Source organism: Vipera ursinii, assembly GCF_947247035.1.
Source record: "Vipera ursinii genome assembly, chromosome: 3".
NCBI classification, from domain to species: domain Eukaryota; kingdom Metazoa; phylum Chordata; class Lepidosauria; order Squamata; family Viperidae; genus Vipera; species Vipera ursinii.
The window spans coordinates 121,607,785-121,620,403 of record NC_139516.1 but is presented as its reverse complement, the minus strand read 5'-3'; the positions used below and the strand labels follow the sequence as shown (position 1 = coordinate 121,620,403).

The window sequence follows — 12,619 nt, the reverse complement described above, 5'->3', positions numbered from 1 at the left end:
CATTTGTTTGTATCTTTGTCCATTGTAGATGAAGTATGTGTTAGATAGGCAGTGGTTGGTCAGATCTAGGATGTGTTTTGGGGGGTTGTATTTATTTAGGATAGCTATCAAGGCTTCTTTGATTGGCACTTGGGTGAAGAGGGATACGACATCGAAGCTCACAAGTAGGTCACAGGGCTGTACGTTTAGTTTACTTATGATCTCTATGAATTGGAATGAGTTTTGTACGTGTGAGGTGATGGAATTTTCGTAAGGCTGTAGTTGTTTGGCAAGAAATTTGGCTAGATTTTGTAGAGGTGAGCCTATGGAGCTGACTATGGGTCTGAGTGGGGTTCCTTCTTTGTGTATCTTGGGCAGACCATAGAGCTTAGGACAATCAGAACACACTTGGTCCCCCACCCAATCAGAGCACACCTCCACCCACAGAACACACCCCCTCTGGCAGTTTAAAAAAGAGGAACAAACAGCCACATGCTTCTCCCAGAAGAAGGAAGCTAAAGCCACCAGCCTGATGATGACGGATGGGATTCCATCGAAACGTTGCGCCTACACCTTTAGTTCTACGCGGGGAAAAACCCGAATAACCAAAGTTCCACATACAAACACCCGCGAAAACCTCAGAAAACAAATATATATGTATATATATGTATGTATATGTATATGTGTATATATATATATATATATATATATATATATATATATATATATATATATATACTTTTATATATATAAAAGTATATATATATATATATATATATATATATATATATATATATATATATATATAAAAGCCGAACAAGAAACAGACAAAAGAGCAGGGAAGATATTTTCTGGACATTTGGATCCAAAACTAAAGGATTAAGAAAAATAAACTCCAAATTTTTTGAAAATTGATAAAATACAAAATCCCTGTAGTAAATGACCAATAAAAATTGAAATCAAGTAAAAATAACAATACTTTCACTATCCAAGACACACCGTGTTTCGTTACAGAAAAGCAGAAGTTAATGAAAATAGCAAAGAGATCAAAGGAAAAAAGCAGAAGAAGTAGATAAAAGCCAGCAAGGGGATGAAATAAAGTAGCATTCAGCCGTCCAATTACGGTAATTTTTAAAGATAAAAAACAAAGCAAAACAAAGGCTTTGAAAGTGAAGTTAAAACCCAGGTTTGCTTATGAGAACAATCTGCTGATAGGAAAAGGTGGAAAAAAGTCCAATGACTTTCCTGCTGCTCCCACAGGAACTTGCAATCTTCAAAATTCCTCTTCCTGAGTGAGTCCACACCTATCCAAAAGTCAACTTAGGTCCTTCCTAAGTGCCCCTGTTCAAATCCAAGGAGCAAGACTGCCAAAGAACCAAGTTTGGCAGCAAAAACAGTAGATTATGGACAGGAGACAAAACTCTTCCTACAGCCATCTTGCGGAGGAGTCCAATTGCAACATATATCTCTTGAAAGTTATTGTGGTTTAAGTACATTTTTGGGTTCACAGATATATAGAATAATGAGAAATTGGTCAAATCAAATAAGCCAGAAATTTAGCAGGTGCTTTTCAAGGCATCAGATTCTTGTTTTAGGATTACTATAAGTGGAATTTTTAAAAGATTTTTTTAATCCTATCTTTATTACTTTTATAAATAACTCAATGCATAACAACCCTGTAAGGTGAATTAGGATGAGAGTGTGTGACTGGCCCAAAGTCACCCAGCCAACTTTCATGCCTAAAGCTGAACTATAACTCATTTTCCCGATTTCTATTCTGGTGCCTTAGTCATTACACCAATTGATTCTCAGTTTGCCTTGTACGCATTGTACAAATTTACCTTATACACTTTCATTAGACAAAATTTCTTCCAGATAAATTTTTTTATTAAGTGAGTGAAGAAACTGCACCTTTTCAATCTCTTCTTAGACTCATCTATTAATATCTCTTATCAGTCTTCCTGACTTGAAATAGTAGCACAACTGTAGTAGGACTCTTATCAAGTTTCATGTTCCTTTTATTGTATCAGTAAAACTATATTCAGAATTTAAAAAAGAATACTCAGATTCATGTTTAATACAGCTAAGATTCCACTTGACTTGGGCAGCCAACAATTTAAATTAATAATAATTAGCTGCTGCAAAAATATCACAGAGAGTGATTACACACAAAGACATGACAAAACAGCAACAATGGTATAGTGCAGGGGTCAGCAACCTGAAACAGTGAAAGAGCCACTCGGAACCAGTTCCCTCACAAAAGGAAAAACTGGGAGCCACAAAAAGTGTGTGCACATGCGCGCATGTGCAGAACAGGGTTTGACTGAAGAGTGGAGCCAAGGTGAGATATGCACCTACCCTGCATATTTGAATTGATTGGTTGAACTTTTTTAGTCCCACCTTTTTTTGGGGGGGGATTGCACATGGCAGAGGACTGGGAGCCACAGGGGACGGCTGAAAGAGCCGCATGCGGCTCCGGAGCCGCGGGTTGCAGACCTGTGGTATAGTGGAATATCCGCAAGAAATGCCATTTGCCTGAAAGCAAGAAAACAGGCAAAGTAATAGAAAATGAAAAAGCTAAAGTGCTCTCAGATTTTAGAATTCAAACAGATAAGCACCTTCCACATATCATTCCAGACTTAACAAATGTCAATAAAAAAGATAAAAAGTCTTGATGGTGGATGTTGTAGTACCTGGAAACAGCAGAATAGAATAAGAGGAGAAAACCACAAAATGCAAAGACCTATAAATTAGAAGTAGAATGATTATGGCAAAAGAAAACAAAAATAGTACCAATAGTACTATTCGAGCTAGCTTCTGGGTATGAATCCTAGCCCAAGACTTTGAATACATTTTATTTTTATTTTTATTTTTATTTTAATCCCATTTATATCCCGCCCTTCTCCGAAGACTCAGGGCGGCTTACAATTTAAGCACAAACCAATGTGCTTAGCAATAGCCTTCATTCTATGTATATGCCTGCTTATTAGGGCTTTCAGGCCCCCGCAAGCGGCATTATTACAAAGTCAGCTTATTGCCTCCAACAATCTGGGTCCTCATTTTACCTACCTCGGAAGGATGGAAGGCTGAGTCAACCTTGAGCCTGGTGGGATGCAAACCTGCACTAATTGCAGGCAGCTGGTGTTACTTAAGGAGGCATTAGCCCACTGCTCCACCAAGGCTTTTATATCAATCTTTGTAGATCGCAATTTCTAAATTGCTTTTATTAATATACATTCTGAATTTTTTCTCTAGTGCTAATCATGTTGATTAAAAAATCAGTTAATTACCAACTTTGGGCTTGGTAAATTCTATACAATGTTGCAAAATTCTACATGGCTGCTGTTATGCTGCACAACCGTGGCAAAAAATTTGAACTTGGTGTCTCTGAGTACTCAGATGGATTTCTTTCAGCAATGTTTCAGCAATTATTGGCGTTTAAATGTTACTTCCTTTTGCTTTGTTTCTTTCTTAATTCTGATTAAAATAGTTACTTCTGCATGGAGACATACAGGTGGAAGGAAGTGTTTTTTGAAATTCTGAAGTACTACTGCATTTTGGCAAATGAATTGGAACAAAAGGGCTGGACAAGTTTCAATCTACATTTGCCTTGTTTGGGATTAACAGGGATATCTTTTATTCAAAGTCCTCCCTGATTATGGTTTCTTCAAAACATGTGGCAAGCTTCCTTTTTTGGTAGCCAATAATCATCCCCCATCCATTTGTTTAGCCATATATTTCTCTCTGCCTCAATGATTTTGGCTCCAAATTGGATGATGTTCCAGAAGGTCTAAATCAGGGGTAGGCAACCTTGGCTCTTTTATGACTCTTGGACTTCAACTCCCAGAATTCCTGAGCCAGCATGGCTCAGCTTGGAAACCTCTCCCTTTTCTCTCAGCGTGGCTGGCTCAGGAATTCTGGGAGTTGAAGTCCACGAGTCATAAAAGAGCCAAGGTTGCCTACCCCTGGTCTAGATAATCCTTTATCGATATAGCATTTTCTTTAAGCTATTCTTCATTGGTTTGGAAATGGAATCTATAATCTTTATGGAGTGTTACCTCATCTTTTTTTTTCATACAAATACTTGGAGATTCCCTGACAGGTGACATAATTGGAGAAAAAAATCAGCACTGCTATAGAAGTACAGTATTACCTATTAGTAGCTAGATAATCTTGCTTGCAAGGGAAGAACTCTTCAGATTTGTGTCCATTGCTCTTTCCTTAGGTATTTCAAAGCTAACCTGTAATTTCTGGGTGGAATGCTTATGACTGCACAAGTGCAAACTCATATGTGGAATGCCAGAAGGACATTGTTTGATGTGGCAGATTTAGTCTAAGTAGCAGGAGAAACATTCCTGAAACTGATAGTAAAACCTCACAACTTTGAGAATTGAGAAGTAATAAAGCACACAGAATTGGTGGCCACAAACAAACAAAAATTAATTATATATATGAATTTACTATGCATTATAGAGTAATTATTGTTGTTAATTATAACACCCATTGTAGGTTTATATTGATAATTACTTAATTACATAAAACAGATGGATAGCAAAATGCTCCCAGATGGTGAGACAATAAAACAAGTTGACAACCTACTGCTTATAATTATAAAAAATAATTACGGTTCTCAAGCTAATTATACATACTGGTTGAACTTCATTTTGCCATATTGTCTATATATACATAACCACCCACCACACAGATATACAGATACACACACATATCTCAAAAGGCAGATTCCTGGGGAAAAAATCTCATCAGTAGAAAAATTTTCCTTAACAAGGACCTTTAACAATTTTCACTATATTTTACTGAAGGATCCAGCTATATCCCTACTTCAAAAGAATAAACTATGGCTTCCTTGAGATTTCTCCAATCCACATAATACTTTTTCAAAATTTGGCTTTTCAGATGTTGATTGGCATGTGTGGATGGCTGGCTTTTAAGTCATTAGAGTCATTTGCTTGTGCTACCCAGCCCTTGCCTTCTAAGTACTTGATAGACTGGTGGTAAACAGCACTCCTGTTGACTGACTGTTGACTGATTGAGGCCTGTTTCCCAGGCTTCAATCATTTCCCTGGCTGTTTTTGTACCTGCTCATCCAACAATCTTGAATGTGTGCCCTTGTTCATTGCAGTTAGAGGCAACCAGTGATTTTGGGCCTCCTTGTCTGATCGCTCGTGTACTTGGAATCTGGTGATTAGCTTTCTCCCTGTCTGTCCTATATAGTCACAGGGGCAATCCATGCAGGGGATTCGGTAGTTTACATCGGAAGTATCTCCCACCTCCAAGAGATCTTTACAATGCATAATTTATCCTCATATGGTAGCCTCTGGGCGGTGTATGATGCCCACTTGCAGATCTTGTAAGCTGCGTTCTACAATTTCCAAAATGTTTTTGATGTATGGCAGGGTGTGCCATGTGGTTAGTCTTGTACCTTGTTTTTTCCTTTCTCTCCTCACAATGTTGCACAGACAACTTGTTACAAATGATTGTGGGTACCCACAAGAAGTCACAAGATACCACCGGCCTATCAAGTACTTAGAAGGTGAGGAGTGGGCAGCACAAGCAAATGACAGTTAAGGACTTAAAAGCTAGCCATCAACACACCCCAATCAATGCCTAAAAAGCTACTTACTACAGGCACTATAAATACAACACAGAACAGCACACACTCTCTAGAAAGAAGTTCCCTGAAGATGGGCTCCAGCATGAGTTCAAAAACTCAGAAGAAAAAAACCTCTGGCCCTGGTGGCTCAGATTGGATCCCGCAACATTATTCTGGCACATGTATATTCGCCTTCATTTGTGAAATTACTCTTTGAAAAAGTAGAAATTCCTACAGGGAATAAGTATCCATTCTTCATTCTTGGAATAAAAATCAAGCTCGTCCAGATGACCATCCCATATATTACAAATTTCCAAACATGTACTGCTAGTTAATTATTGAATTATGTAAAAAAGCCAATTATATAGATAGGTTGGGGTGTACATGAAATTAAGAAAATGTTTTGCATTCTGGAAGAGCAGGCACATTCCTTTTGGGTTAGTCACTGCAGGACAAACCAAATCTCAGAACATTTTGGTCTTTCCAGTTTTGAAATCCAGATATGTAAGTATGGCAAGGCTGATGCATGCTACCCCTTCTCTTTCTCCTGCAGCTCCCAGCATGACTTGTCCTACTGTTTCAACTACCATTCCCTATTTTATCCATGATTTCCTTTCCCTCCTTCCCCTCAACTGCCACACTTGATATCCCCACATGATATATTCTACAGGCTCACCGATCCTTCCGTCGCGGGTTGAAGACCCACTTATTTGAATTAGCTGGTCTGGCCTGATGGGGGAATGTGGGTTTTTAAATTGATTTTTAGTATTTATTATTGTTGTTTTTAATCGGGCACTGGTTTAATTTCCTTTTAACTTTTGTATTGTTATTTATATATGCCCTGTGAACCGCCCTGAGTCCCTAGGGAGAAGGGCGGTATAGAAATCAAATAAAACTAAACTAAACTAAACCTATTCTCAGACTTCCCACTGTCTCTGTTTGTTTGTTGGTTTATACTAAGCAAGCAAATTTATAAATGTTACATAAAATAATTATATTTAAATTTATAAATTTACAAAACAAATCTGAATGACTAGTCTCTACATCCATTAATATTCAACTTTGCAAGTCTCCAATTTTCAAAATTTGTGTGCATTTTTCAAAAATCAGAGAGCTGCACTGCATAAGGTAAAAAGCATAAAAAAACAAAAACAATCGGTTATTGCAATCCAGTTCACATATTGCTTTTTTATTTTTATTGTTTTCATAATTCAGCTTGTTTTACTAATACCAACACAAAAACTGAGTGAAGTATATACAAATATTGCATTATGTTGCTGAAAAATAAATATCCATTTTATTCCTACCTCCCTCAAAATTAAAAATACATTTGTATACTAAAACAAGTTTCTCTGTTGGCCATTATCCTTAAATATACAAGAGGCAACTATAAGAGCAAAAAAAAAACCACTAATATCCAGCAACCGTGTAAAGAGATCCCAGTTAGTTAGCATCATGAAAAGCAACAGATGGCACACTTATATGCATTCCACATTTTCATCCTCAAATCACATAGACCCATATACCACCTGGCAAGATGAATAAGGAATTAGAGAAGGTTATGGAGGAAAGGCCTACCAATAATGATTAGTCACAATGCCTAAATGGAACCTGAGGAGCAGTATGTCACTGAATACTGGTTGCTGAGACAGGACTGTGAATTTTCCAGGCACATTTGGCTGGTCACGGCGGGAAATGGGAAACTGGGTTATACAAACCTGTATTATGATTCAATTGGGCTTTTTACAATGCAGAAGTTCCAAATGCAGATAATCTATTTGATGTGACAATGGGGGAGAAGGGGATAGCAAGTGCAGGACTGGGATTTATCTTCCTGGAAGGATCAAAAGGGCCTAATTAGAGTTCCATAATGCAACTTTGCTTATTTTAATATAATATAAATTATTCTCTATCAAATTCTAATAATAGAAAACCTGCAGCCTGTAGTTGTATTTTTAATGGAATGTATAGAAAAAGATACAGCTGACTGTGAAGTGTAAGGGCATGAACATGAGGTTCAGGGTAATTAAGAAGCAGCCCAACAGCATTAAGGCAGTAATGTCATCCCATCTGCCAAATTCTACATTTAGCTGGAACTATGCCTTTTGCTTGCTTCTGCTTTAGTTACCCACCTGATCCTTAGAGACTTGTTCTGATGGAGCATTTATGCCAAGCTTTTCCAGAGGATAGACAATCTGTCGTCTTGGTCGCACGGGAACCATGTAATGTAGGGCAGATGTCAGGGAATGGGCACAGGGATTCTGGAACTGAAGGACAACAAGCTATATTTTAGCACAAACAGAATGTCAGAAGAGTGCATCACAGATGTCCCTGCTTTGTGAATATAATAATCCTTTATCCCTTTGATTAAAACCCAGAACGGTACCTCCCCCTCCCTCAAAAATAAAATAAACACTCACATAGCAGAGGAATCGGTTGCAGTTAATTCCCTATCCTAATGAAGATAATTATGAGAGTAATTATATTACTATCTCACTGGGAATGACAGATAAACAAGTGGTTTGGTTTATGGGATTTTGCAGCACAAGAAGCTTCCCCCAGAGGAATATTTTTTCTTTGCAGCAATCACAAGTCTTCTTCATCCAACCTTATTAAGTGATGATACATGCATACTCTTAACCTTTGCTTATTTTACAAAACAGATAAACAATGCTTTCATTAAAATGACAAATGGCAAATGCTAATGAAATAGCATAAACACTAAGAAATATTCTTATGCTTACATACGGTAAATACAAAATAGGATTGTCTGAACTGCAATGAATTCAGTTACAGGCTTTGTATAAACCATAGGAAAGCTATAATAATTAAAACAGCAATAATGTAAATAAAACATCTAGGGTATTTCCAAAATCTTTCTGTGCATTCACTAAAGCTTTTTTGTTTTGTTTTGCTTTAACTTTTCAACCAGCTCCTAAGGGTTAGGGAATCACACCTTCAGAATTTAAAGCAACGCAGCATTGAAATTTCAGCTCAAGGTGTAGAAATGCAAGCAACCTGTCTGCCTGATCCAGGCAGGATATAATATTCATTATGTTAGCTGTTTCTTTTCCACTCATCTTACAGTTAAGGACTCTGGACATTTATTATAACTGGCAGAGAGTCCTCCTATCTCCACTTCAAATCTGCTGTGCCGGCTGATCAAAAATGGAAGTTGTCCACTACGTATTCTCAGTTCCTTAATGAAGATCTTCAAAAATTACCAAAATTGTGTTTAATTGTTATTGCCTTATAGAATCTCTGGGGTTAACTCTCATGTTTATGAAGGCTTTGGGGTTAAATCTCTGTTTCAGATTAGGGTTAGATGTTTATTGTGTACTGTTTTTATCTTGAATTAATAATAAGTTCTATCTGAGCTATCATGAGCTTCTTTAGATCCTAATCTATGCTGATACTTGCTATTTTCCTTGTAGAAAGGACACATAACAGCACAGTCTTGAATATGTTTTGAAGTAAATTCCAGGAGGTTTCTACGTAAGAGCTGAACAACCTTTTAAAGTATTTCTCAATTTTCCTACTAACAACAAAAAAAGGTAATAAATACAAATGGAGGGAGTACATTTTAATGAATCTCTCTCCCTCAGATCAAATATTAATTCTTAGATGCGTTTTAAGAATGTTACAATGCATATATAGCAGCTTTGTATACTTATTTTATAGCAAATTTCTTGCAGTTTTTCTCGCAGTTTTTATTTTATCATAAATGATTAAAAGTAAGTATTCTTTCTTTTATCCTGCGGGAAGTCAGCCCCACCACCAGAGAAGGAAATATTAAAAGGGCAGAAAAACATATTTCCTCAAAGATCTTAAAGAGGCAGAAAAGCATGCCCAGTTTTTCTTAATAGCCCCAGGTCTCCCTCCCTCAAGCAGAAACCAGCTCTATAGAAATGCAGATGTAAATCCAGGAAGGTTGGAGCTAGAAGCTTAGAAAGACAAAGACACCTAAAATCTACATACCACACCCAAAGTCTAAGACAGGACATAATAGGATTAACTCAGAGATGCCAAAGGGACACAGGTCAAAATACATGACACAGGAAATACAAAGCCTCAAACAGGAACAGGAAATAACCTCCAAACAAAAGGCTCAAGAGGGTATAAAAACCCACTCCCAACATGTGCTCAGCCCTTTTTTTCTCCTTTTTCTGCCAGAGTCAGCTTTCTGTCTGGCTCTCCTCTTCAATAAACTGCAACCTTCTTTCTAAAGCAGTCGCCATGTTTATTCCCAGCTTGGACTGAATCACGATGAAGACTTTTCTTCCAGCAATCCATTTCATGAATATAATTCATACTAAAAAGGTGAAGGTAAAGGTTCCCCCGCACATGCATGCTAGTCGTTTCCGACTCTAGGGGCCGGTGCTCATCTCCGTTTCAAAGCCGAAGAGCCAGCGCTTGTCCCAGGACGTCTCCGTGGTCATGTGGCCGGCATGACTAGACGCCAAAGGCGCACGGAACGCTGTTACCTTCCCACCGCAGTGGTCCCTATTTTTCTACTTGCATTTTTTACGTGCTTTCAAACTGCTAGGTTGGCAGAAGCTGGGACGAGTAACAGGCGCTCACTCTGCTACACGGCACTTGGGATTCGACCTGCCAAACTGCCGACCTTCTGATCGACAAGCTCAGTGTCCTAACCCACTGAGCCACAGCGTCCCTTTAATTCATACTAGAAATGCATTATATTTTTGTACATTGACACAACAAAGTGAAGACACAATTAAAAAATAAAATTAATTTTTAAAAAACTTGCAGTTTACCTTGCCTTCTTCAGGCTGGGGATAAATAGGATAATAGAGGCAAGATTTGTAGGCTAACCGAAGTATCTCCTTCATAAAATGTTTGGCATAATGATGAAAAATTGGATTGATAGAAAAATGGTAAAGGTGGCCATGTTCTTCCTGCTGGTAATGACTGAAATAGATAAAATCTTCAATGTTGTAATGTGAACGAATATATTCGATATCCTGGAAAACAATTCAGGAAGTAGTTAAGGAGGAATTCTGAATCTGCATCAATACTACATCCTTCTGCCGGCATAAAAAGATATGCCACTGTTAAGAAAAACATTCATTTGGAAATTCTTTCTTTTCTTTTCTCAGATTTCTCCTTGCAGTGAGAGGGAAACTAGGCTCCAGACCATATGAACTTAATTTAAACAAATATATATTCTTCTGCTGGTTGTATATATGTGTGTAGGAAAACAGGAAGCTGGTGGATTTAAATATGCTGAAGTTGTATGAATATTTAAAAGGAATGAGATTTTCCAATCAATAAAAATAATTGCAAATATGAACACATACCATTTCATTTCTAATAATAGATATTCCAACGATTTGATTCAAAACCTCTGCTACAAATGCCTGAACTGGTGTCCCATCCTGAAAAAAAAACAATCAGGTTGGTAGCAATTTTTTTCCTCTATTAATTCAGAAAATATTGACTGGCTGATTGGATTTCTGTCCAGCTTTTCTTTCAAGAACCCAAGGTGGCACGCACGCACACACACGCACGCGCGCTAGTCGTTTCCGACTCTAGGGACCGGTGCTCATCTCCGTTTCAAAGCCGAAGAACCAGCGCTTGTCCGAGGACGTCTCCGTGGTCATGTGCGCACGGAACGCTGTTACCTTCCCACCGTAGTGGTCCCTATTTTTCTACTTGCATTTTTACGCGCTTTCGAACTGCTAGGTTGGCAGAAGCTGGGACGAGTAACAGGCGCTCACTCTGTTACGTGGCACTTGGGATTCGACTCGCCAAACTGCCGACCTTCTGATCTACAAGCTCAGCATCCTAACCCACTGAGCCACCGCGTCCCTTTTCTGGGCGACTTACAGATATTAAAATCACTAGACATTAAAATGGTAAAACAATAAGCAACAACAAAAATAACTACAATTAAAATATGGGAAGGAAGGGAACATAAATTATGATACAGGGTTTTCATATTAAAGTTGATTTGAGAGCCCATTGCAGTGTTTGTTCACGGGGAATTTAAACATATTACAATGTCCTCCAGCAGGAGCTGCTACATTCTGACCCTTAATAACAATTGATAATATGCAGTATAGTTTGCTGTGATATAACTGCAAGACCCTCTGAAAGTAAAGACATTTGCATTCATTGAGATTTGCATTGCTGGGTTAATGTAGAAATTTCTAGTGTCAACGCTGCTAACATCGAATGTTAATAAAGGCCTTTAAGGTAAACAATGCCTCAGAGTCACTTGAAAAGCCCATACATCGGAAACTTGACATCTAGAGCATCATCATCTTTATCTGTATTGGATAAGTTCCAATTATTGAGTTTTGAAGATATGGACAGGATGCTCGAACAATTTTGACTAGGAACTCAGATGCTCAATTCTTGTGTACTTTGACTTGTTAAATTTAGTAAAGTCAAAGTTGTCAATTGGGTTCAACAAATTTCTTCCTTCAGAGAAACTGTTACCACACTCCGAAAAAGAAAGAAAGCAACCCAAAATCTAATCTTCTAAGTTATGACACAGAGCTCTTTGAGTTCAATTCTAATACCCAGACTATCTAGTACCTGTAGTGGAAGAACAACTAAAACTTTCGCCTGGTTAACATCAATATGAGGATGACATCCAGCTTTACTAATATTTTTCATTTAATCAATACTGCTTGGAACTGATTGTATAATGACTAATGATTAACTTCATTCCAGACAAAATAAAGACACTGTTCATTTGTAATCCATGTGCCCATATGAATGTGTTCAGCTTGTTTTGGAGAGGGTTGCATTACTCTGGAAGATCAGAGTATGCAGTCTTGTGGATGCTTTTGGAACTACTATTGTAACTGGACACAGGCAGCCTTGTTGCTCAGAAAGACTTTAATTTGCTTAGATTGATATACTAGCTGCAATCTTTTTCGGGGTAGGATACAATGGCATCCACTATGATACTCTGGTAAGCTACAGCATAAACTAGTGTGATGTATTGTAGGAGCAGTTACTTTTTAGGTGATTCAATAGTTTCAGTTAGTAACTTGCAGC

At 37.8% G+C, this 12,619-nt stretch overlaps 1 protein-coding gene across 1 annotated transcript in view; it reads right to left on the bottom strand.

Moving 5' to 3' along the window:
• Positions 1 to 12,619, bottom strand: part of CFAP61 (cilia and flagella associated protein 61) — a gene marked incomplete at both ends in the record, with an annotated part of 142,199 nt that overhangs the window by 94,250 nt on the left and 35,330 nt on the right. Inside the window, 3 exons of the mRNA XM_083358329.1 lie at positions 7,723 to 7,857; positions 10,366 to 10,572; positions 10,909 to 10,986. Coding sequence (XP_083214455.1) covers positions 7,723 to 7,857; positions 10,366 to 10,572; positions 10,909 to 10,986 — 420 coding nt within the window. The remainder of the gene's footprint in view (positions 1 to 7,722; positions 7,858 to 10,365; positions 10,573 to 10,908; positions 10,987 to 12,619) is intronic.